Source organism: Rhopilema esculentum, chromosome 9 (assembly GCF_057945365.1).
Source record: "Rhopilema esculentum isolate cy_ngs chromosome 9, ASM5794536v1, whole genome shotgun sequence".
In the NCBI taxonomy this organism is placed as follows: Eukaryota; Metazoa; Cnidaria; class Scyphozoa; order Rhizostomeae; family Rhizostomatidae; genus Rhopilema; species Rhopilema esculentum.
This window is the reverse complement of record NC_142823.1, coordinates 12,277,114-12,303,623: the sequence shown is the minus strand read 5'-3', so window position 1 is coordinate 12,303,623 and position 26,510 is coordinate 12,277,114. Positions and strand designations below refer to the sequence as shown.

Genomic DNA, 26,510 nt, shown 5'->3' with positions numbered 1-26,510 from the left:
CAGCCAAAATCTTCTGGTTTGCCATCTTTAAACAGAGGTACCACAATGTTATTATTGGCTACATGTTCAGTGGCCAGCTCCAATATTTCGCTTGTGCTGGGGCTAAAACCAAGGTTACACATAACATTGATGCACTCAGCCAATTTTTTTCTGTCTCTTTGTCCAGCATCGGATTTCGCCCTTGGAATGTTTCGAGCCTCCAATCTTCTTGTTGCCAATTCGATGGCGGATGTTTTATGAGATGAAATATCAGGTGTTAATTTCTTTCAAAAATAATTCTCAATCAAAGATTTATTCCATTTTGTTCAATTTGATTTAGCTACTACGATCTTATCGAAATTAATTCGGCCATGTAAAAATTACTCTGGTTTTGAAGATTGATAAACTTTCAAAAATAAATTGTTCACAAAATATCTGCCTGTTCAATCAGTTGAATAAGTGACTTACCGATCCTGATAAACCATATGTCTTTGCAGCTTTCCTAATGCGCAAAGTTCTGTTTCAAGGGGCGATAGGAACTTCTAGCAAAGCGCTCTCCATATCCCTTTCTTGCTAAGATTTTGCTTCGTTTACATACGTCCTTGGCATTTCGCTTTCAACCTATGCAATGCGACTTAATTTGTAGTCTTCTAAAATATACTGATTTTGTCTTCAGTGGAAAAGCTTTTATAGCCATCAAGAGACACGCAACATATGAAATGGCCCATAAATAGCATCTATTGTAATTCACTTATTGCTCTTTCAGCAAGGTAAAATTTAAATATTACATCATAGTCATCTGACGACAGTTAGATCAGCTGACGGAATCAAAACTTTGACATCCCCCCGAGATAAGGTATTCCCCTCTGCCCCTCTGTACAAGTTAACTTCTTGGTATATTACATGCAAAGGGTCTTTTGATACGTTTTTGAAAAGGATTATTAGAAAGGCAAATGCTCTAATGAAAAGGATCCAAAGTCTATTCAGAAAAGTATAACTTGACCTTTTATGTAAACTTCTGGGTTTCTAGAAAATAATTTTCCCAAATCAATATGGTTTGAACATCACTGTTCATAAAATGTGGTACCAAAGGTACCGGTGGTACCGAAACCCATTCTCATAGGCTTCCTTATAAATTTCAGATAAATTGTGAAACTGTGAATTTTAGCTGTGCAATTGTGAATTTTAAGACTATAATTTTTTTCGGTGGCTAGAGACAATTTGTTAGACATGGATTGTATGTATGCGAGATATCATTATATTAGGCAGGACATCTCTCTCCTGATATCCAGTTTTTTAGACCTGGTGATACTATATAATTTTTAAGGTAGCCCTGAAATGAAAAAAGACATTCTAGATTAGAAGTCTGTAATTATAATTTAGGGAGGTTGTTTTTAATGAATTTTGACTTCAAAAGATGTTTGCCGATCAAGAAGGGAACTTTTCAAAGGATGCTAATTTTCTTAACAATGAAAGAGGAAACATGTCTTTAGATAATATAAAAAGCTTCAAAAAGCTAAAACTGAGTTACAACTGAACGAAAATTTTGAAAGAATAGTTGCTGACTAGCTCCCCCACGAAGCCCGCTAAGCGGGCTTGCCAGTGGCCTTACAGTAGAGTATGCAGATTAGCCTTGGAAAAGACAAGAAGTGGAAGAATGAATAATTAATAGTTTCAGTCATGTGCTCGCTTTTTGCTTTGCAAATGGGGATATACTTCACAGTCGTATTTCTTGGAGAAGTGATCTGCATACTGCAAGATGAAAAGCTTCAATATGTTCTAAACGTGTTTGTTTTTTAAAATATATTTGTTAAATGGATATAAGAAAGCTATCTTTATCGGGATAAAAATTCTGAAAAATTGAGAAATATAGCCTAATTTTTTATAAACTTTAATGCATTTCCTTTGTTGACGCAGCAGCCCTAGTTAGGATTTAGGTACATGCTACCAAGTTGGTCTTCGGACATGACCATATACTGCATTTCGTTTTCATCCAAAAGCTTTCCATTTGAGATTTGCACCTGAGAAATCAATGATGAAACTGCTATATTGCATGCTTTCGATACTATGCAGTTTTTGTATGCTTTATGTAAGTAACACATTGCTTTGAAAACATTTAATTTTCTATAACATCCATGGGTAGATTTTAGATGCAAGGATTGGAGTGGGGGGGGGGGGGGTGTTGTATAATGATCGGCTTTTGGTGCCTTGCCCTTTAGGTGCCTCAATAATGATAAAAACGCCCATTCTAAATTTCACTTTTAAACTAAATTGTCTTACATCTTCGCTTTTCAAATATAAATTTCGAACATAGGGGTTTTAACGAAAAAAACGCGCTTCGCAATAAAATATTTTTCTTCGCTCTGCAAAGCTCAGTCAAGTCATATTTAGTATGAAAACAAAGCTGATAATTCAATTTATAATATATGTGCAAATTTTCCACAGTAGAACAGTTAATTTTTTTGATACAAGTATTTTTCGAAAACTTCAAGGCAAAATTTTGAAAAATTGGATGTTTTTATAGCAATAAAAAAATTTGAGAAGTGAGGTACCCAGCCTAACAGCCTCGATCTGAAGTCCAATTATCCGGGAACTTTTATGCCAAGTTTCAATTCAAAATGGCGTCCGACAGCGAAGGTTGAGAGGTTGACTTTGTTGTGAATGATGACGATTTTGAGGAGAATTTTGAAGAGAATGCGAAAAAGAATCTTGGGGAGCTGAAAGAGCTCTGCAAAAATCGAGTAATTGCTGCGACTGGCAGAAAGCAAGAACTAATTGATCACTTACAAGAGTATGATGAGACTTGACCAATATGTCAGGGCCTTTCAACATTCAGAAAAAAGTCAGGGCCTGTTGTCACATTGAGTGAAGATGCAGTCGTATCAAACTTTTTCGAATTGCTCTAAACATTTCGAACAACAACAGTTGGCTAAAGAACTGCAACCAGGCCAGCCATGAATGTTATACTTTGACAATTTTTTTTTCTTCTGTGGATCTAATTGATGGGCTATATAAAGAAGGAATGTTTGCAACTGCAACCATTCGTCCAAACCAGGCTGGTTTGCCAAAAGAAATAAAGGAGGCTAAGCTCCAGCCAGGGGAAATGATCTGGCATATGAAAGATCCTCAAATTGTGGTGACAAAGTGGAAGGACACAAAGGATGTTATACTCATTAGTTCAATGAGCAGGCCAATACCCAAGGAAACAGACTTGGTGAAAAAGTCTCGAAAAGGGACAGCTTAGAAGATCATAAGACAGTGCCCACCTTGTATAAAACCATATCGTCAAAATATGGGAGGTGTAGACACCAATGATCAGATGATGTCATATCAAAATTTTTCAAGGAAGTCTTACAGATGGTGGATGCCTATCTTTTTTGATTTGCTGAAGCAAGCCATTGTAAATGCTTGGATATTGCAACAATTCCAACCAAATGCAAAAAAACGTGGCCAAAAGGATTTTCGAATTGAATTGTCAAAAAATTTAATTGGTAAATTTTCATAAAGAAAAAGATCTGTTGGGCAACAGCCAAATGCAACAAAAAGATATGATGGTATACAACACTTTGTAGTGAAAACTGATTAGAAAGGTTATTGCAAGAATGAATGCGGCAGCAAAGTTATGTACAAAGGTACAAAATGCGACATTTTTCTGTGCATTGACTGTTTTCTTCCATACCACACATAGAATTCAGACTGAATTAAAATATTTTTAACAATGTATTAAGGTTTTTTAGTGTGTATAATTGTTTAAATGTATGAGGGATCTATTCTGTTGCTATTTCGAAAAAGTTTGGAGAAGGCGGCGAAAGGGTTACTAGTTAAACAAAAATGGCGTCATTTTGTTGCTATTGACTACCAAAAAAACTTTTTACCGAATCAAAACAAAATTTTGCCGATAGCACAAAAACATTCCCAGTAAATCCGTCCCAGATTACGTTGTAAGGTATGTGTTGTAAGAATGTACAAACCTCTGGTGAAAGAAACCAATAGTTGTTTTCGATGTATCCTATGTGTTTTGCCACATTGTAATTTCTGGCAGAATTTTCGCTTACGTAATCTGTTTTCAGAAACATAGTATAATCGGAAAGGTCCCCTTCTGTCAGAGACCCATTGACAATCAAGCCAGCCCCAAAACTTCTCTCCAAAGCTGCCGCAAATTTTGCCTGATTTAGGAAGGCCTTGTGACTGAGAAGAATAGTCCTGCAATTTAATTATTTCTAATGTCATGAAAATTAATTTTAAGGTTAGGACAGGCTATGTTGCGAAAAAGTAAAAGAGTTGAACAAGGAAATACCCTGATACCTTGTATTTAAATTTCACGACGATCAATTAACTTTTGGGTAGGGGCTTTATTCAAGGAGAGGGGCTTTTTTCGAATGTGGGGACTTATTCAACAACTTACGCTATTACATGATTTCTTGAATAATGACATGCAAGTAACAAAGTTTTTGGTGAAAACCACAGAGATATACCAAAAAGAAATGAAAGGATTATCCTAAAGACTTTTACGAAAGTTTTCTATACAAGTAACAAAGAAAAAACGGTGGAGCGTTTTCATATAAGAGACTCGAACTTTTCTTAGGTCTGCCCCTGACTTTATAAATTCAATATATCTTTGTTTTAAAAACCCATCTTCTGAAACCAACTTTCTGACTACAGTGAGATGGGCTGAAAGTGCTTTGCAAGAGCAGACCCAATAACGCATTCTGCAAAAAGTGGGTCTAGCTCATCTTCATCACCCTTGGCATTCAATCCTTTGTAGAATGTTTTATTTTCTTTCACATAAAACCGATCTTTAGGCTTCACTTTGGCATACAAGTAGTTCAACTCATCCTGCAGTAGAAATAGATATAACCCTCTCTTACACCAAACAATAAAAGGTGAAAATAAAAACAAAAAAATGGTGAAGAAAGTTATTCTTCCTTGGAAATACTGTGATAAATTTTTGTTTAACAAAAGGATTAAAGCATTGTTTTACCATGAGAATACAATAATTCATTTTTTATTTCAATAATACATGAGAACACAATAATAATACATAAACTCATTTTTTTATAACAAACAAAGGTCGATCCAGTTTCTTAACGATGCTGCAATATTCAACACGCGTTTCTTAATTCTCATGTCATTGGCTCAAAGACTTTGATTCTTTGTGTAATTTGTGTAATCTTGGTGAAAAAATTTCGTTTGTGTAGTATATGCCAACCATTATCCTTTTCAAAGTTCTATTGTTTCTCCATTTTTGGCTACGTATACCAAGTTTCTTACTATACCAAAGTTCAGTTCTAGCTTCTTGAAGCATGTTTAAAAATAATTTTAAAAGTTGAGTGTACACCAAGACGTAATGGAAGCATGAGTTATAATTTCTATTACAAGAGCCCGTTATAGTCAAAGGCTATGTAATAAAAGTGAGGAAAACATTAAATGTACGTTTAACTTAACATTTCTAGCCACACTCCATTTAACCAGGAACGCGATCCACGACATAAGGAGAAAATCCATGCCATAAGGAGAAAGAAAATACAGACCAATCAAAATCAAACATGATTAATCGCAATCGGTAGAAAAAAGCAGCTTCTACCGCCTAAGCCAATCAGAAGTCTGCATTTTCCCAAAAAATTGCATGACAGTGATATTGGTGCTAATCCTGATGATAGCGCATGGACGGGTGATAATCCTGCTTGATGCCTTTGATATTCCGCCTTCGTGGCAAAACACTGCATGCAACACAAAAAGCATTTTTGACTTTTTCTACAGGACTTCGGGCGTGCTCTCGCGACACTTTCTATGCAGAGGGGAGGGTTTGTGGGTGGTAGTCGCCCCACTTTCATGAAAAATCTGAATGTTTCGGTGAAACAAATCCTATGTTAGTAAACGCTTTATGTTAATTCCATGAAATTATCAAAAAACTTTTATTGGAAATTTCAATTATAAAACGAAATGAGGCATTACCTGGTTACTATAAGGTTAGCAGCAATCTCCTTTTTATGAGCTTTAGGCTTTTCACCGCATTAACCAAACCGTTTTCACGCCGAATCCCATGCATGTCTTTGCAGTCTTCCCGCAACAATTTTCGCTATTTGGCAATGAAAATCTTGTAAATATTATTTAACAAATAATCCTATGGTTGGTATGGTCCTTCCTGTAAGTTACTCATGTTTTCCTTGGTGTTTTGTGAGAATTAACATGATGCGATGTGATCAACGCTATGCCATTGCTGTTACCATCGATCGCATGGTGCAGCCTGCGACACAGACCAAATCGAATGCATATTTCGTGTTTGTGATTTTTATGACAGTGATTATACAGAAGGTACTTATATATGTGAGTTTGTCATGTCATGCTTCACACTCGACCGAGTTATCTTATCTGAAAATTTTTTTGATTTGTTCAGATACCAGTTAAAATTACCGGCCCGCGAGAGCTCCTTGGCGGTTAACGATTCCCACATGAAACGTTTCATCCGCTCTTCCTTCTCGAATTTCTCCCACCATTCTTTTTCCTTCAGTGCAAATCGTTCATTACAACTTCGAGGTTGTAATGACTTCCATACTGTTCTCGCATTGTAATGTAGTAATGACAAATGCCTCTCGACAATGACAGAGATCCTGCAGGCATGAAAAAATAGTTGCCATTCTCATCACCCTTCCATTCTCCTTCAGATGACCAATTCTTATAAAACATGCCAGCTTTCCCATTGTCACAGGCTTCAAATTTAAAGGCATGAGGTCTACTGTGCTGCTGGATTTTGGAGATATGTGGCGTAAGCCAACTCTTAATTGCAAAAACGTACTGGAGCACTTCCACTTCGTGCAGCAGTGCGTAGGCGTGCTTGATCAGTGCCATAAGGTCAGGCAAAGTCACGGCATTGCTCCTTCTCAGCTTTGACGCAATGTGACTGAAGAGCTATAAAAGATTGAAAAGTTAAGCCATTTTTTGCATCAACAGCTTGGGTTTTTTAAGTTTGATTCAGTTTCACACTAAGGGAAGCTCGTTTTTGTCATTATCATCATTTTATAACAAACACCGTTAATAAGATAATAATCAAACAACTCCCTTTAATTACAATAACAAATCTTTTATACTTTTTACAATGTGCATGTGCAAGTACAACGAAAGTGTAATCAGCAAAGTATTAATCCTAATACAAGCCTTGAAAAGGAGCTTCATGTTTCAACCAAAAAGTCATTTGTGTATTTCCTCAACAAAGTAGGAGAAAACGGCAAACAGCATCATAGAAATGCTAAAATTCCTTCAATTTTTCTAATTAGAGGGGTTTTTTCGAGGAATCGTTGAAAAGAATGGGGAAAATTTATATGGTATACCAGGCTCATTTACTTACAACTAATGACCTAAATTCTAAAAACTGGTCACCTGATCAATGTCTTCGTGAGTATGATCAACCATCAGAAAAGACAAGCGAACCTACATGAAGAAAAATTGGGTTAAAAAAATTATCAGGAATACATTCAATTGATACAGAAAACTGAAAAAACTTCAAGGAACTATCAATCTTATCATTAGTTCTCACTACATACAGGGAGGAGGTCAAAAAAAAATTCCGAGAGTACAGAAATAATTTTTGCAACAACAAGGAAGTGTTAACGCTGAAATGTTAATACGTTACAATTATTGCAAAAAGGTAACAGGGTGAGAAAAACGTTACTTCTTTTGCCCGGCAAAATCCTTTATGTGCGGATGGAAAAAGTGATTTGGATTACTGCACCCCCATTCCCACCTTTAGCGACTCCCTGGACTACATAGCTTTAATGCACTAGACAAGTAGATTCTCAATAATTATTGTGTATCATTAGTTAAGGTCCTAATAGAATTGTATTAAAGAGCTTATTATTTGTCTTTATATCAAAACAACATATTAATGCCTTGTTTCTTAAGCACTAACCTTTCAAAATATTTTCATTTGCACAAGCAATGCAAACATGGCCATGACGTAAATGTTTTTATTCCCGCCAGCAGTTATCCATATGGAGGTATAAGATGCCAGGCAAATGTCCATCCTATGGGAAAGGTACCGGTAGCTAAAAACTCAACTTGTTTGTTTTGAAGGCATTTATTACAGATGAGGTTTTGAAGTTATTTAAAAACATGATGATCAAAACTCCTTGCTGTTCTTTAAATGGTTTTTAAGAAAACTTGAGAACCAGTGAATTTTTGTTGTACCTTTGACAATGATACAAGTGACCTTAGCAAGACGTTCAGCGTAACATCTCAGTCGTGTGGCCATTCTTGGCAATGTATATATTGATAAGACTTCTTGTGGCCGTGGGAATAAACACCAGTTATATGTGTCTTGTAAAAGTGGCTCTTGTGTTCCTGTGGGGCAAAAAGTTATTTTTCATTATGAAAAATGCATAGTTATTCAAAATGAGCAAAAATAATTTTTTCGCTAATGTTATGAAAATATTTCACTTTTAAATTTAGATAAACAATAATAACATCCTCAAAAAATGGGGAAAGAGGAAGTGATCAATTAATTATTCTTGAAAAAATGAAATGGCCATTTGCCCTAACTAACATAGCGATCCGTAAAAAGGATCTAGAAACATGAATTAAGGCTACAAACCTTTGTATCAGTTATGTAATGGGGAATATTTTTTTTTGACTGGTCCATGCCATCAATTATTATGCTTACATATTTATCGGGCTGACATCTTGCCTTGTCTCTGTGACGATACTAGACTCGTCTCTCCGCCCTACGATGTTTAAAAAATTACCTTAAAAACTGTGAAACTTGCGTATTAACAGTGAGCTGCTTTCTTTAATTGCCAATGAACACATGAATTAATTTTTTTATGAACAGAACAATTATTTATTATTTATTTTATTAGGGCTTAATTATTTTTTCAAGAATATTTTTATTAAAAAACCCGAAGCTTGAACAGGAAAAACAAATTAAAGACAAATTGAGGCTGAGGTCTGAGGTTAAATGTAAGAATGAAATAACGTCGCTACCAAAGATATATCTTTGATGGCAGGATATAGTTTCAAGTATGTAAGTTGTGTGTGGTAAATAACCCGAATAACGATAATATAGAAAGCGAATAAACTAAGTACCGAAATGACGTAAATTGTGTATAAAAACACATTTTAAGACGTTTTGAGCATGTTCTCGTTATAAAGTGGACCAAAATTAAATTCATTTCCTTCTCTTACTTAATTTATTCGCTCATTACATTATCCTCATTTGGATATATCTTGGGCTTGTGTTATTAAAGAAAAGATAACCGCATCATACACACCCAGTGTTTTATTATTAATAATCTTAGGAATTCAAAAACAAGATAAAATAATCCATCCTATATATTTTGAAAAAGATTAATAATAGCAGGTTTGAGCCTTAATTTTAACGGAGCTTTAATTAAAAAGTGTGCATAAGAATAAGTGATATTTCCAAGGTTACCTTTGCAAGAAATTTGTGTGATATCTTCAGCATCTTCACCTCATTTTTTATAGCGTCTGTTTGACATTCCTTTGCCAGTTCTTTGACAAGAGTGCATATGCCCCACTTGGTAAATTTGTTTCTCTGGTTGATATAGGCAAATTGAAAAATAGTGTAATTATACACAATTGAAGCATACTTTCTCATTGCGGAAAACTTGAAGCTTCGTAAATTTTAGCTCTCTGTGAATTCGTACCCTTTAAACTGCATCAGTGCGTTAAGTTATGTGCCAAAATGCGTTAGTATGTTTAGGAAATAACTTTAGTTAGCTACATGGAACAACAACATCCAGGATTGATATAGAAATTCAGATAAAATCTGTGCATTGGCTTGCTACTTACTGGTGCGATGGAAACATTATCAAAATTTCTGTCCCATATGTTTGCGAGGCAAGATTTTTTTACAATATTATTGTCATTGAAGCCATTTTTTGCATTTCTGCTACGTAATTTTCAAATATGTCTTTCTTCGAGAAACAAGAGGGCAGGAAAACTTTATTTTCGTTGGGGGCATCGTCTCCGCAAATATCGACGAAACTCTCGAGCCAAGTTATCGCTCTAGCCACTTTCTCCAACTCTCGTTTTGTACCAACTCTAGCACTTTGTCCGGTGAGTCGTCCGTGAAAAATGGAATCTTCGCGCAAGGAATAGAATCTACAATGATACGAGCATATATCAACATTTTTCAGATACCTTTAAAGAGGATTATTCATTGGCTGTGGGGTCAAGCCTTTATTGATTCAAATTGGAGGAATAAAGCCTATTGTTTAAAACAATGGAAATTCATTGAGGCTGCAATGGCAATCCCACTCCCCATTTATTGCATTTATTGAAAACTGTTAGGAACTGTTTGTTTAATTCTGGTGCTGGTCAGTGTTCACGGTATATGTGGAAAGATGGCAAGCATATTATTTGGCATCATATAGTTAATCTCAACAATTCTGATCTAGAGAGTGGGCTAAAGCTTCTTTCAAGATTAACTAACGAACATATTCAAAAGCTATTCAAAAACGAAGGTACATCTTGCAGTTCAAGTGTTGAGCTCAAGCATTGCTTCAGTTTTAAGAAAGTTTAGTCCTGAAGATTGTTCCGAAACAGCAATTTTATGCAGTCAAATGGAAACATTTTTTGACTGTCTGAATGTTAGGAGCCTGACAGAGTACACCAGGAAGAGAAAACGAATGCTTGCCCCTTACAAATCAGTAGGTGATGGAAGACTTCATATTTTATTGGAAGATGTTGATTTTGATTTTGCCGAAGTGGGAGGACTCAATATCAAACCACAAAGGTGGATACAGTAAAGATGAACAGCAAAGGATGTTTATATCTAATCAAACTTTTGTTGGCTTAAAAACAACAATACTAGCTGTTGTGGAATGTATTCCTTATCTACTCTCTTCGGGTATGCCTTATGTGTTAACTGAGAGGTTTAATCAAGACAATGCAGAGGAATATTTTGGAAGACAACAGGGAAACACAGTGACAACGCAACTATCTACCAGTTTGGATACAACGCAAACACCATGAGGATTCAGCACTCAATAATAACCGTTTCATGAAATACAAGTGGAAAATATTCTGGTTTGAATGGGGCTTTGGCCAAAATAAAGCGGAAGTAGACTGTAGGAAGGGAGATTGAAGAACAGCACCTGTAAAGTACACTAATTTCTTATGCATAGCTTTCGGACTTCTTTTAAAGTATTTAGCAGAATTCATTAGAACAAGTCAATTAACTAAGGAATAAAAATTAATAATATTTTCCTATCTAACAAAGCTGGTAACTGCTCTTTGGCCTTTCATATTTTTTGTACTGACAATGATACTTCAAACAGCACAGCCCTTGCTGAAAGTCCCATCCAATTTTTTCAAATTAATTTGTATTTAAGTCAAATAAATTCGTATAAGCTTGACTGTATATTGCACTTGTTTGGGAAAATAATATGATTACCAACAGCTTAATAATTATGAATATACACAATTAATCGCAAATTAGAACCTAACTGGAATAACTATGAACATGTGAATTTACATCTACTCAGACCACCTTCGAGCTCATGGTCCATTGTGTATCCTTGTTCAAAGAATCCTTGTTTTACCTCTCTACCCCAGCCATGTGTGAAAACTGACAGTACAAACAAAACATCACAAATGTCATCTAAAGTTCTCTTATTTACGAATATCTGATAAAAAAGTATTACAAAGTAGTTTGTCAAGCATTGAATTTTCTAATGATACAAAAAGGTTGGTTATACAGTCATTCTCCCATCTTGCTTTTATCTGCATTGTTTTTAAGTTCTCTCCTTAATGCCTTCCCTTTTTTGAGTGTTGAATCTTTTGCTTTAAGTTTTTCAGTAATATCTTTAACAAAAGAAAATAAACGGACTCGAAGGTACAATGTGAATATTTTTTCTAACACATTAAAGGCAATCTCCTCCTACTTTTCACTGTAGCAGCTGCAGTCTTCCAGCACTGTGTTAAATTAATCTATCACTAACATGTTTTGCCCCAGAGTCCACCTCTGCTTGAAGTGGAGACAAGCACCTGAGATGCAGCATGTTCTACTTTGTTTGCTTCCAGCAAGCTTATGACAAGCTCTTTTTCTGGACAGGTTGGTTTAACTGCATGGCGTAACTTTCTCAATACATAGTCACCAAGGTATTGAAATGCAGCCACATCTCTCTGGTTTGGCACAAATCTTTTGGATTCTTTAACTGTCGAATTTTCCCCAGTCAAAGTAACTTCATTAATGAGCTTTTCATATACTGTAATCAGTAGACGTTGGTGATAAAGAATATGTCTCCAGCTCCTCCAACAAACCAGACATTGCCAATATCCCACTGTCGTGTCGCCTTCCTTCAACTGGTCCAAAAAATTAGCAATTATACCGTTCGGTGCAACAACTGACTGAAACTTTATCGCATGTACTCTCTTATGCCCATTGTAAAGTACTCGTTGGTTTTGTTTTGGCCTACAAATAGGTCGCACAGCACCATCGATGAAACCCCAGCAGTTATCAAGAGCAGAGCCTTTCTAGTAAATTGCATCTGCATATCTTTGTAAATTTTCTCTTGAAAGAAAAGCCTGGTTTAGACTTCTCAAGAGCTGCCCGTGTGTTTCAACCATTAAGTCAATCACTTTATTTGTTATCATGCGGAGCTGTGGAACTGGCCTACCAAACCTTGGTACTAAGTCTTTAATTACATTTCGAAAAGATCACGTCCAGCCTATCGCAAATACACAGAAAATATTAAGCGAAAACAACATGAAGCAAACAACATGTTTTGCAGTCCTCCAGGGTGCTGTTCACTGGGTATACCAGCGTTGTCCAGCCGCCTTTCATAGCATGTAGGCTCGAATAGTACGGAGCAGAATACTGATGTCGAAGTTGGCTTACAATTATGGCAATGTCTTCTCACGAAGGTTACCCATTTTGGTAGAAGTTCCATCTTTGCAGTAGCTAGTATTTTGACAACTACTAACATTGGGAATGCCAGCAACCCAAAACTTGCTGCCTCATCAAGAAGGCTTCAAGTGTGTTGATTGTTTACTTTCCGCCATTATTGACAATATCAGGATGCTTGCAAACCTTCTGCAGTCACGGGTAAAAAAGGTGTCAACTGACCATGTAGACCAATTTTGAGAAAAATGGCAACTTTGCGTCTAAATATATGCTGTTACTGTTGTGCAAGAGACTGTATCACAATGAACAGTTGCTGTAAAAATGCTGCCCAAAAACCAATGAGATGAAATTGGACAGATTTTTCAAAGGAAGCCGAGATTATGCAAAGCCTCAAGGATGAGCATATACGTGGCTGAAGATGTTATATGAAACTTTCCAAGAGCTGTCAACAGATTCAGGTAAAAAAACTGCGACTATAAGCCAATGGAGGCATATCAACTTTTAAAGGAACTGGATTTTGTCTCTTTTCTATCTCTGTCTTTTGACATCCCAGTAGAACACACTGTATTCTCCGAGAAAGGTATGGCGAATCTTGTAGAAGCAATTGAAAAGATGGTGTCCTTTGAGGTATGTGGTGTGCATGTTTGTGAGCCATGCTCTTTTTTGTTTGGTTGGAATGGTGAGCATTTATTCGTTACTTGTCAATGATGAGCATTTATGGTGAGCAGGTCCTGTTGCCGATCAGCTTGGTGGCACCCCATACTGGCCTTATAATCGTGTCAAAACCAGAAATTGAAAGAGGGAACAATATTTGTTGTTGGATTTGGAATACACTTTATGAATCTGTGATTGCCGCAGAGAACAGACAATCGCTATCAATTCTATTAATTGAAACTAGAAGGTAATTATTGCGATATTGCTAAATTGTTTGCATGGTCTAATTTGACTAATTTGACTAATTTGACTAATTTGAGCTTTTTAGCAATGGTCATTGAGGACAAGTTGGTGGTAGCACTTTCAAATTCTAATTTCTTTCCAATCGTGGCTTCATCATTGAAAGGACATTTATTGACTCTCTAAAAACTGTAGATGTGTGCAAAAGAAAAAACTTATTGTTTTTTTTTAAAAAATCTTTGAATCTGAATCAAATGATTTTCAGAATACTGTGTAAAAATCTGTAACAATAGATCATCAAGTGGCAACTTTTTAACAAGGTGACAAAGCCCTGGCAGATGATTGGAATCGACTTGATGGGTGCCTAACCTATGACAGGATAAGGCAAAATACATTTTAACATGCACTGATTACTTCACAAAGTGGGTAGAAGCATTTGCAATATCAAGAAAGTCAGTGAAAGAAGTTGCATGTTGCTTGGTGAAGTTGTTTTGCCGCCATGTGTCCCCTAAACAAGTTTTAACTGGCTGAGGAAGAGATTATGCAATTTATCTAAGTTCTCAACACCCGTTTACTGACTTGATCTGATACCAATCCAAATCTAGACACCCCACCACCACTTTTTTCTGAAAGAATGGAGCTTTTGGCAAAATAGTATGCTAATAATTTTTAATTTGCCTTGTCCTCCATTTTTCATTATTTCAAGTCCCCATGGAATCAACAAAGTGTGGTTTCTGTATATAGATATTGCTAAGCCTCTGTTGTTATTGCTAGAGTTCTTACACAGTGTCGAAATCCAATTATTTTTTCACAATAATACATCTTTAAAGCGGATATTGTTCTTTTATTTTTCACATCTCTGCCAATACAGATTTGTAGGCTGAAAAATCGAAAAATGGCTTTGATTATGTTTTGATCTTTCTTTTCTCCAATCGAAGAAGGAGTTTTACGAAATTTTTGGCGTAAACCAGAAGATGACAGCAGCATACCATTCTTAGACAAATGGTTTAGATGAAAAGACAAATCAGAATATAAAAAGGTACAGAGTTTATTCATTGTGCAGCATGTTGCAAAATTAATACTCCTGATCTTGGTGCACCCTCTTGTTGTCAAAACATTCTTTTTTATAAGAACAATTTCATAGAACACGAGCATCAAAAGTGATTAAAACTTATAAAAAATGAAAGCATGCTGAGGGTAGCATAGGTTCCAAATCTTTGATTGGCTAAGACTTCTGGTTACATTCAAATTCTCTATACCATATTGACAATCAGAGTTCAAGAATTTGACAACAAACGTGTCTCGCAGCTAGATTTAGACCCATTTTGCACGTTTTTACCACTACCCACAAAAAAATAAACGTGTAAAATTTGTTGCCAGATAACCTAATTTTTTTTTAAAGATCTAGTCTTTGATAAATTTAGAAAAAAACTGCCGTTGTACTCAGTTAAAAATTTTCCGCGATCGTCAGTTACGAAGGCTTGAAGTTAGCAGTTTACCATCCCCCCAATGACAGCGAAAGAAGTTTTAAAATTCACACTGCTTGAATGTTAAAAGCTATTTATCTACGTAATCAACAAATTAGAACTCACCATAACAAATACATGGCAATATATTGGCATATCGGCAGGAATATCTATGAAACTTACGTGGAAAAACGCTACATTTTACCAAAACAAAATGCAGCTCTTCTATCTCGTATAATCGTAGTAGCATCAGCATCTCAACTAATGTAATCCACTTAAACTTATTTTCAACTTTTTCATAATTACTTTTTGCACTCAGTTACTTCGTATATTTCTTTTCAATACTTGTAAGACCAACGAGAAAACTCATGTACACTGCCAATCCACTGTTATCGCAATGCAGAAGCTGACGCGATGATAAAAAGGGCGGGAAACGTGCCTCGAATCTTGACTTGGGCCTTGTTTACACGTTTTTACGATTCCCAAGAAAAAGATCAATCGTGTAAAGTGTATTTTGAAAAAAATTAATCGTCTAAAGAGTGTTGAAAATGATCTATGTTTTTAAAAATCAAGTGTCTGATAAATTTCCTTTGTGCTCAGTAAATTTTTTCCCTAATGATCCCCCCAATTAGGGAGGAGAGACCATATGATGCGCGCAAGCATGCTGTTTGGTGTGTGTGTTCAGTGTACTCGCACTGATCCTAAATAGTAGGATTCAATAAGCGCGGATTGTGGCCTTTTACTGCTTGTTTACATTATATTATCATGTGTGTTGACGTGTATATTGTCTAATCGGCATTGATGGTGGTTTTTGAAAAAACCGTTTTATTCGTCGATGGCACAACTACTATGTGTGTGTTCCCTTTCATTTTTGGCCGGGAATAAGGCTCCAGCTGAAGATTTGCTGCTTTAATCGAAGGAGTGTACAGCTGATGCGAGGCTCTTGTTTCTCTAATTCCTCAACTCCACTCTCCTAATCCTCATCGTCACCACAGTTGGCATCAATTTCATTGGCAACAATACTGTCATCGTTGTCTTCATGATGGTGTAGTCCATCACAAGCTTTCTCGGAGAGCACCTTCATCGAATTTGCAAGTTCTTTTGAGCAAATCAAGCATACCATTTTTCCAGAATTTAGACAGCTTGTGTGAAAGGAATGTCCGCAGCCATGGAAAATATGGAATTCTTGGAACACCTTTGGGCAATCTGGCCTATCACATTTCCTATAAAAAGATATTTCAAAAGGTTAAGTATTGTTTAACGGTATATTCTATATTGATTATGTTGTCTTAAAGTGAGAAGAATAAAATGTAGTTGGTCAGGGGCGTATTTATAGGGGACCTAAGTTGGTTATACCCCAAAGTATAAATGAAGGGAATTGCTACTTTTACAAAAATGACACCTCTATAATGACATCCCAGAAATCCAGGGGTTAATTTCATAATTCCTGTGTCAAAATAGACAAAAGACTTCATCCTTTACCTGCAATAAGTGAATCCCCTGACCAAGATGCCTTATCTTAGTTAAAGCAAAAACTGGATGCATTTGGCTCCTTTCCTGGAAACTGGAATCCCAATGGTAGAACCTTTGAGGCAACAACATTTTCTTCTCCATAGATCTGTGGCAATTTCCAATAACTGAAATTCTTTTTCTTCCCTCTAGGTCTTGGTACTTCTGATGCATTGTTGGGATGGTCTTTGATGTCTTCCAAAATTAAAAAAACTTTGCTGCTACCATTTTCAACTGCTCAAGTCTTCCTCTCTTAAATGTGTACTTCTTTGGCACAACGAATGTTGATACGAAACTCAATGATGCATCTTTCCTGCTGTCTAGCCCTTTGGCTTTCTTTCTAAGCATATCACCACAGTCATGGTCTTGAGTCTCAGCACAAAGGTGTGAATGAAAATTCTCGACAGGGTATTCATCAAAAGCATTGAGCATATTCATCAATGTGTGATAAAGTGGATGATCTATAGACTTCCAATACAAGAAATTGCTCAGCCACACCAATGGAGCTTTGTCATAATGGTGTCTTTTATAACAGAAGAACATTTATAACCAAAACAGAGAGCTAGCAAACATTTCAGTATTGCCACTTTTGAAGATCACAGAGTAGATGGAAAGGACAAGAGGAATATAGTTGTCAAGTAGATTGAGTAAGGTTAGATACTGGATATCTTTGCAATTTGAAATGCAACAATAATCTGATCCCTTATCAAAGTCCAACCACCATACAAAACCTCAAGAAGAAAATAAATCCTCCATGCCTGTGGCTTATTGGCAAGAACTTTATTTTCACCAAAGATGTAAGTATATGCCTTCTTAAAAAATTCAATATTAAGGAGACAAACACATTCTCTAGCATCAAGTTGGATATGCAGAGGGCCGATGAAAGGAACTATATGTTGAAGAAATGCATAACTGTCAGATTCTTTTGCGTGTAGTTGTACTTGCCTCATGTAGAACTGGGCAGGCCAGTCTCCTGGCTGGGGACATATGAAATGTGAAAGGTACGAATCCAGTCCATTATCAATGACATGACATGCAGCTTGACGGAAATTGTGAAAACCTTTTAGTGGGATTTCAAGCTCATCGATTAGTTTGCAGCCATCCATCTTTCTCATTGCTCGTTTTCCTGTCTGATGTTTGTGATAATCGTGGATCTCAATTCTTGATCTTTCCATTTCAGGATCAAAGAATGCTGTTCTTATCCAGTATGGCATTGATGATGCAAAGGTTGTTGAAAGAGATGAGAGCATCTTTGTGGTGAAATCGAGCAACATATCTTGACAAATACCATCTGGGTTTTTTACATGTTGGTCAGCTGGAATAGCAGAGCCATCACTGAACCGCTTTATTAGTATTGTTACCATGTTCCTTGCTTTAGATGTAATGTGACTAGTTGGCCTCCTTTTTGTATGGATGTTAGTTAAGTCGTCAATCATGAGGATTAAAAGTGCTTTCCTATCAATAGCATCAGCAATGAAGTCCTTCACAAGTGACTCATGACTCTCAGCAATCTTGTAGAAGTCTATGCGTTGTGTTGACTTTGACACTGCTATGCCACTTTTATGCAGCACTGATAGCCCCCCTTCACTTATTCCTTTCCCAACAACCATGTTTGACATAACTTTTTGATACCAGCTTGCTTTTTGAGATTGACCAAACATCAGCATGTAGATTATTGTGACAGCTTTTTTCTAGTTCAAGGCTTGTCTATGCACAGATTTGTCTTCTGATGACATAGCATTCAATATGACAGAAAACAATTTGTTAGCACCTGCTGAATTGGTGGCAGTTTGCAATGCTTCAGGGTCAAATGGAGGCAGCTCATCACTTTTCCCATATCTTGACCACAAATGTTCTCTGAGAAGTTTTACTTCTGCCTGCAAGTCAACACTTTGGGAAACTGTCTCGGTGAGTTGAATCAGTAGATCTGTTTGAATGTATGTAAATCTTTCTCCAACTTCTACAACACCTACTCCTTCAAGGTAATGTTCTTCAACTGGCTATGTTGAGACAAACTTGCCAAGAAACTCAGGAACAAGATGAATGTTTCGCCTTTAACTGTTTTTGTCTGAAAATTCAAGGGCTTGGGACCTTCCTGAGAATCATCATCAATCTGATTAAAGTCAGAAGCATTTTCATCTTTTATGCTGAAAGCTGATTCTGTATCTTGGGACTGAGATGATTCAGATTCAACATCAGCAATTGCATTCATCAGCTGAAAATCAGATAATATCATCTTTGAACATATTTTCTTAAGTTTATTTACCAAAATTTTGTAATTGAAGACTTCTTTCAACCCTGTAGTCAATTCATTTAATTTCTTTTAAGGTCTGGTGCACAGTGGCATGAAACTGTTGCCTTCCGAAGCACCATATTTATCAGAAAAATATATTTGCCCCTCTCCCCCTAAAGTATCCTTAACAACCTCCTCTGAAAAAATAGCTGAAGCCCCAAAAAAACTTCTTTATGCCTCAACAATATCTGCAGTGAACCAAAATATCTATAGCTTTCTAAAATATCTTTAGCCCCTTAAGATGTATTCAACCACCTAAGTATCTTTAGTAAATAGTACCCTCTCCCCAAAAAATGACCCCCGCTTTACCCTGCAAATAACATAATTTTATCTAGAGCACCTTCCCCCTTAACCAGCCACATATTTAATATGTTTTTTATCTATTTGTATACTATTCAGAATATGATAGTTAAGTCTTACGGAAGCAAAAAGTATAAATAGACAAAGTCAAAAGTGGCAACTGGAAGTATTGTGTACTTGGTATGAAATTGGTAGGAGCATTGATATTCTTGTTATTTGAATACTTACTGTTGCATATGACGGGAGATTCTCGTATCTCTCTGGCAAAGTAGAAGTGAATTCGCGTTTTTTCCAACATTTTTTGAGACAGTCTGTGCAGATGTGATATTTTGCCCTCTTCGAATCCTTTTGCTTGAAAGCTTTGAAAAAAGGGTTAGAAGTGCCGACTCTTGCTTTTAAATTAACCATTAATGGAGACATACTTCTCCAAACATCGTGTCTTTCATTTTTGAAAATATTCCCATTTTAATTACATGCGAGTATAACGAAAATTTTTCGCAAGTGACGTATGTTTGATTTTCCCGCCCTTTTTATCATTACAAATCGCGTCAGCTTCTGCATTGCGATAACAGTAGATTGGCAGTGGACATGATTTTCTTGTTGGTTTTACAAGTATTTAAAAGAAATATATGAAGTAACTGAGTGCAAAAAGTAATTATGAAAAAGTTGAAAATAAGTTGAAGCGGATTATATTAGTTGAGATGCTGATGCTACTACGATTTTACGAGATAGAAGAGCTGCATTTTGTTTTCGTAAAATGTAGCGTTTTTCCACGTAAGTTTCATAGACATTCCTGCCGATATGCAAATATATTGCCATGTATTTGTTAAGATAAATAGCTTTTAACATTCAAGCAGTGCGAATTTTCAAACTTCTTTCGCTGTCATTGGGGGGATGGTGAACTGCTAACTTCAAGCCTTCGTAACTGACGATCGCGGAAAATTTTTAACTGAGTACAACGGCAGTTTTTTTCTAAATTTATCAAAGACTAGATTTTTAAAAAAAAATTAGGTTATCTTGCAACAAATTTTACACGTTTATTTTTTTGTGGGTAGTGGTAAAAACGTGCAAAATTGGCCTAAATCTAGCTGCGAGACACGTTTGTTGTCAAATTCCTGAACTCTGATTGGTCAATATGGTATGGAGAATGTGAATGTAATCAGAAGTCTTAGCCAATCAAAGATTTGGAACCTATGCTGCTGAGGGTGAGCTACTATAAAATGCAATTTGAAACAACGTTTCGAAAACGTTCTCATTCTGTAGAATCTGGTGACAAACTTGCAAAGATAAGGCCAATAATCGATGTTGTTACTCAACAGTGCTGTAAAGTTGAGCTCAAGGAATACCATACTGCGGATGAGCAAGCCATTCCATGGAAAACCAGGTTTTCAAAAAATAAGACAGTAAAATCCTAAAAAGTCTCCTAAAGGAGGCTTTGAAAACCTGGTTCATGCTGGAGTTTTAGGTGTGATGTATGACTTTTACATTTACTCTGGCAAAGCATCACACAAAGAAAATTTTGAATACAACAATCTTGCAAAGAGTGTCCAAGTTGTTGCCACGCATTGCAGAGATCTACAACCAAAGCTGGTTCCAAAGTTTGCTCTGACAACTGGTTCTCTACTTTGGATCTTATGCATTAGAGGCATCTTGGCGATCGGAGTCATAAGAGCAAACCAGTTACAGAAATGCCCAATTGCTTTCAATGAGGATCTTTAAAAGGAAGAGAGACGGAGCAGTGACCACAGGGTTGATTTGAATTCTGGTATAGTTATTGTTAAATGGGTTGACAAAAGAGCTGTAACACTTGTGTCAGACTCTGTTGGAATTGAGCCTGAAGGTGTTATTGGAAGATGATGCAATGCAATAAATTGAAAGAGAGATGTGAAGTACTATACCCAAGAATGGTCTATGTTTACAACAAAAAACGGGGGTGCGGATTTGTTGATCAATCTGCCAAGACAAAGCGATAGTACATGAACTATTTTGGCATTTGATGGGTATCTGTAAAATTAATGCATGGCTGCTTTATAGCAGGCACTATGAGCTTGCCAGCCAGGGAAAAGAAAGTCTTTGATGAATTTAAGTTGTCGAATTGACGTGGTTCTCATCTATGGCATTAAAAGCCCAGAAAAACCAACATGAGGTAGAACTTCTAAAAGGGCATCTTTAGAATGTTTAACAACTGTCGATAAGAGACCCAGCGATTCATTGCCAGGTTGGGGCAAAATTGTCTATGGTGTAGAAATCTTGAAAAATTAATTACCAGGTGTCTATAAGATTTAAAGTGTTAAAGTGCATATGACACGAAAATTTTTGTTCGCCCCCAAGACGTAATCGAGTATGCTGCTCCCGAAAATCACCATAAAATTTTTGAAAAACAAACATAAAATTTTCGTAATAGACCTTTACCCTAATTACGTCATCATTGCGAAATTGCGCTTTGCATTCTGGGACTAGTGGTCACGCAGGCAACCAAACTGTTGATGTTTGTGAATCGACTTCGTGGAGAACAGCCTAAAGAACATCGTACAAATATGTCAGAATATAGCGATTCAGCCACAATTCAAGTGAGAAATCAAAGCCCTAGTTTTTTTAAAAACTCTTGCCCGGGCATAAATTCGATTTCAGAAGACAAGGAGCCTGGCGATATCGCATCGATTACCATCAGTAGGCCTAGGCCCGACAACGCTATCCGCAACCATGAAACCGAAAGCAAAAACATTACAGATGGCTGGACGAAATCATTGCGCTGTTTCCCTGGAATGACAGATAATAATATTGAAAAAGCACTTATTCACCAATCTGTTTCTTTTCCAAGACGTTGCATTGCTCCGAAAGCTTTTAGAAACAAGAAGCAGGGATATAAACTCTGGAAGGAAGGATTTGTACCCAATGTCTTTGTCAGAGAAAATGTCCCGGGACCAAGACTGATGTTTCTTGTGAAGAGCAGGGTGCACGCTTCGATGAAAAATACTTCATACAATGTTTATGTCCACCTAGATCAGAGTAATGGTGAAATTCTGTACTCTAAATGCATGTGCAAGGCAGGTCAGGGTGGCTGTTGCAAACACGTGGCTGCTCTGCTTTTTACTTTGCTAGATTTCACGAATGCACAGTACAGCAAAATTCCTGATATGCTTACATGCACTCAAGTTGCTCAAAAGTGGCATGTGCCATGAGCAACAAGTATGACATTGTCAGCTGCTGGGAAGTTTGATGATGTCATTTTTAGTAAATATGAGCCAAACAAAGAAAAGAAAAGAGCATTTGCCAGCCAAGCCAGTCAGGATTACTGTGCAACCCCTCAGTTTGCTCAAAAAGTTATTTGAACATCATGCTAACGCATTTAAACAACTGGCTAGTGATTTGAGTGATGCTGGAAGAGCCACATTTTTGTGCAAAACTTTGCAATCAAATGAATTTAAGCCAACTGAGTTTTTTGAGACATCATGCAGAAAGCAGGAATCCATAGTCAGAGGGCAAACAGAGCAAAGCACAGCTGAAGATGCTATTATATTGAATATTTTTGAAAACATCAACAGTGAAAACACACCTCCTTTTCATCAAAGTGTCATGAAGGAAGAGAGCAGGCTCAGTGTTCAAAAATTGGTTGGTGTTCCCCAAAACCAAGCCATAGACATATGCATTGCAACACAAAGGCAAGCCAAGGATCCTGCCTGGTTTGATGAAAGATGCAAACGTGTGACAGCATCTCATTTTGGGAAAATAATGAGCAGAAGGAAAAATATTTGGCCTAAGGCTATCATAAATTCCATCACAAGAGCAAGGGCTACAGATAAAGGGAATTTACCAGCACCATTGAAATGGGGCATTGATAATGAAGATGTAGCAATCATTAAATATATTGAAAGTAAACCATTGGATGGAAACTTTCAAATTAAAAAATGTGGATTCATTATCAACACTGCTATTCCATGGCTTGGTTGTAGTCCAGATGGGGTAGTTTTAAGAGACAATGTACCAGCAGGGTGCATTGAAGTAAAGTGCCCATTCACCAAAAGAGAAATGACTTTGGCTAGCGCTTCTGAGGAAAAATCTTTCTTTTTAAAACCTAGTTTAAATTGACTTCAGCTGAAGAAAAAACATAATTACTTTTACCAATGTCAGGGTATACTGAACATTCTAAATCTCCCATGGATTGTCTTTGTTGTTTTTACAAATCTGGACTTGCATGTTGAAAGAATTTATAGGGACACTGCGTTATGGTAGAATACAATGTTGCCTGAAGTGACAGATTTTTATTGTAATTATATTTTTAAAGATTGATGAGAGTAAAATTTGATTTTTTAGTCTTTTGGGTTTATATCTGGATGGTTTAGGCCTTTCTTAGGGAAAATATACTTTCTCAATTCTTTTGCATTTAACAGTTCATAGTGACTTCAAAAGATGTCACTTGAAAATTCTAAAAATATATCGACCAACATTTTAAGGAACTTCTCATATTTTGGGAAAATCACAGATGCAATACTACAAGTATTTTAAACGTAAGATGATTACTTTTGAAGTAATCAAAAATGATGTCAATGATGCTTACTATTGGAGGAACAATAAAATAAAATTTGACAGGAGTTTGAGAAAATAGAAATCAACAAAATTTAACACCAATGTCTGTTTCAGTATAGTGATGTATAAAATATAGTATGTAATTTAGTGCATTAAATCATCAAATCTACCATAAATAGCACTACAAATCCAAACTACTTGTGCATTAAGTCCGTAATCAATGGAGGCAAAAAGTTTGTCAAATCGCAACAAATTACCCATATCTTACTTAGATCACTAGCCATTGTTATAGGAAACACTGAACTTAAAATTCTGAATGTTTTAATTCGTGCTATTGCTCTTTCGACATGAATGCGTACAGCTGCTATCTGCCTTGTCTCTTGTTCTTCGTAAATTGTCAAATGTGCCTTCCCTCTGAGGAAAGGGGGTATATTCAAAGATTCATCCTTTGGTAAAACATTCTCTAACTCAAAGCCTTTATCGGCCATTATTGAGTCTCCTGGTTCTAGAAAACTCAAAACTCCACAGTCCACTGTTGCCTGTTTGTCACTTGTTCTACCTGCATACAAGTCTGATGCAAATGAAATACCACCTGCAGGTGAGATTCCCACAAGTCCCTTAGCAGTATTGTAATGTTTGTAATGTGAAAAGGTCACACTCTGTGATCTGACTGAGCTAGCCTTTTCAACGAATAATTCTGTGCAGTCTATAACAAAACGTGTTTTAGGATAAAGGGCCTTGAAACAGTTTGGCATGGTTTCATCAACACACTCAAATTGGCATCATCCGAAAGAAGTTATGTAGGTAGTCAATCCATGTTGTGCAAATTCTTGACAAATGAATGACAGAAATAGATGCCCTGTATGCAAGGTCTTCTTCAAGCAACCCCAAACGCAGTCGAACCAGTACAAGGAAAAACTCCTGCTCTGGTGTAAGACTTCGTTTTGGTCCCCGTTTAACATGGTCTTGGTTTGTTAAATTCTCTGAATTGGTGCCAGAATCATAATAAACTAACTTGTAAGCTGCATCTCTAAATGATTTTAACAGCAGTTTAAAAGTTATGTAATCAGGTAGGCTAGTATAAAACCTGAACATTTTGTTATCTTCCTTGATATCATCTAAGGTAAACCCTGCCTTTTTTCCATTTAAGAGCAGCCTTTCGGCCATTCCAGCATTTTCTAATCTGAGTCTTTCATTCTCAGTTCTAAGCCTTTGGTTTTCATCCTCTAGGAACTTAATTCTGTCCTGAAAATCTTTCTCAACATTAATTTCTGTGTCCTCTAACAGAAACGATACATTCTCGTCATTGGTTTCCATTTCAACTTGTTCTGAAAAAATGTTTCATGCATTGGGTTCAAAGGGCACCCTGTTCCTGGCCTTGGTTGTTGATCTTGGATTGATTGGCTTGTCCTTGGCTGTTTTGGGAGTCAAAGTTGGTGTGTTGCACATGTAAGTCTTCTTGCCGCCAGGGAAATGCTTTGAGCAGACTCGATGCCCTGATGTCGGCTTGAAGTCTTTCCTGCCAACTAGATGAATCCACCGCTTCCTCAGAAGCTTCTTTTCCTCTGACTGACCATCAGGAAAATTGTAAAAAGAGAGGTGAGGGTCTTTTTTGCTGTTACTGAAACACTCAGGGACGCGACAGGTGTATCCTCCCATTCCTCCTCGTCTTTGCTTGACGTCTTCGGCTCCCGGCCTATCACCTTCATGGCTTCTTGATTCAATATCGCCAGGCTCCCTGTCTTCTGAAATCGAATTTATGCCCAGGCAAGAGTTTTTAAAAAAACTAGGGCTTTGATTTCTCACTTGAATTGTGTTTGAATCGCTATATTCTGACATATTTGTACGATGTATCGCTATATTCTGATATTTGTAAGCTGTTCTCCACGAAGTCGATTCCCAAACATCAACAGTTTGGTTGCCTGCGTGACCACTAGTCCCAGAATGCAAAGCGCAAATTCGCAATGATGACGTAATTAGGGTAAAGGTCTATTACAGCTGTTTTAAGGTCGATTTTTTGCTTCAAATTCTGTCAAATTCTGTAAAGTGGATGTGTTAGTGAACATTTAGATAGCTAACTAACAAGAAATTAAACTAACTTGTGTCTCGTGTATCTGGCGAGCCGACGTGTTTCTGAGAGCTCCGCAAAATGTGATCATATGATCTCATTGAAATCAAATTTATCTATATTACTAATCCATTTAATTAATAACACACTGTGTTTTTAGAATAACCAATTAACATATCTTATTATACTAACCCTATATTATCTTGATATTCCTCCTTTTTATATTTCATTCACATTCTTCTTTTGAAATTGATCACCTACACCTATACACGTCTATTCGGGCATATGACCTAGATAGCTCCTTGTGAGTTCTCTCATATGTCCGACAGCAAACATAACAAACTTCGAACTATCTACTGTACTATCTTCTTTTTTGTAAAAAATGATTGTTATTTGTGGTTCAAGTATCAAATAGAAAAGTAGTAGACATTATTGCTGTGAATGAAATGTTTTGAGTTTTTTATTTGTTTTGAGTTTATACGGCTAAGTTTTACTTGCGAGTTTGTGAACATGTCTCAGGGCAAATATTGAAGCTCAAGGGCGTCAGCTTTTGACGAAAGTGGAGGGGAATAGCTTCTAGTTGCTGCTGATGGACTATTTTTGCCTTGCAAG

At 36.6% G+C, this 26,510-nt stretch overlaps 3 protein-coding genes across 4 annotated transcripts; all 3 read right to left on the bottom strand.

Annotated features, from left to right (window-relative positions):
• Positions 1 to 6,486: 6,486 nt before the first annotated feature.
• Positions 6,487 to 17,234, bottom strand: LOC148959705 (uncharacterized). 2 transcript variants are annotated; one of them, XM_089110007.1, is made up of 3 exons: positions 7,886 to 17,234; positions 7,357 to 7,407; positions 6,487 to 6,888 (listed from the first exon to the last, which is right to left on the bottom strand). In XM_089110007.1, the coding sequence occupies exons 2-3, from the start codon at positions 7,387 to 7,389 to the stop codon at positions 6,487 to 6,489; spliced, it is 435 nt and encodes a 144-aa protein (XP_088966133.1). In that variant the 5' UTR covers positions 7,390 to 7,407; positions 7,886 to 17,234. The 2 variants fall into 2 exon arrangements, with proteins under 2 accessions (XP_088966133.1, XP_088966132.1); XM_089110006.1 differs by lacking the exon at positions 7,886 to 17,234 and having other exon boundaries at positions 7,357 to 7,430.
• Positions 17,235 to 17,244: 10 nt separating this feature from the next.
• Positions 17,245 to 20,017, bottom strand: LOC148959704 (uncharacterized). The gene has a single exon (XM_089109979.1). It carries the CDS (start codon positions 18,375 to 18,377, stop codon positions 17,364 to 17,366), a length of 1,014 nt encoding a protein of 337 aa, XP_088966105.1. The 5' UTR covers positions 18,378 to 20,017; the 3' UTR covers positions 17,245 to 17,363.
• A 4,007-nt stretch (positions 20,018 to 24,024) lies between these two features.
• Positions 24,025 to 24,585, bottom strand: LOC148959703 (uncharacterized). The gene has a single exon (XM_089110348.1). It carries the CDS (start codon positions 24,583 to 24,585, stop codon positions 24,025 to 24,027), a length of 561 nt encoding a protein of 186 aa, XP_088966474.1.
• Positions 24,586 to 26,510: the final 1,925 nt, after the last annotated feature.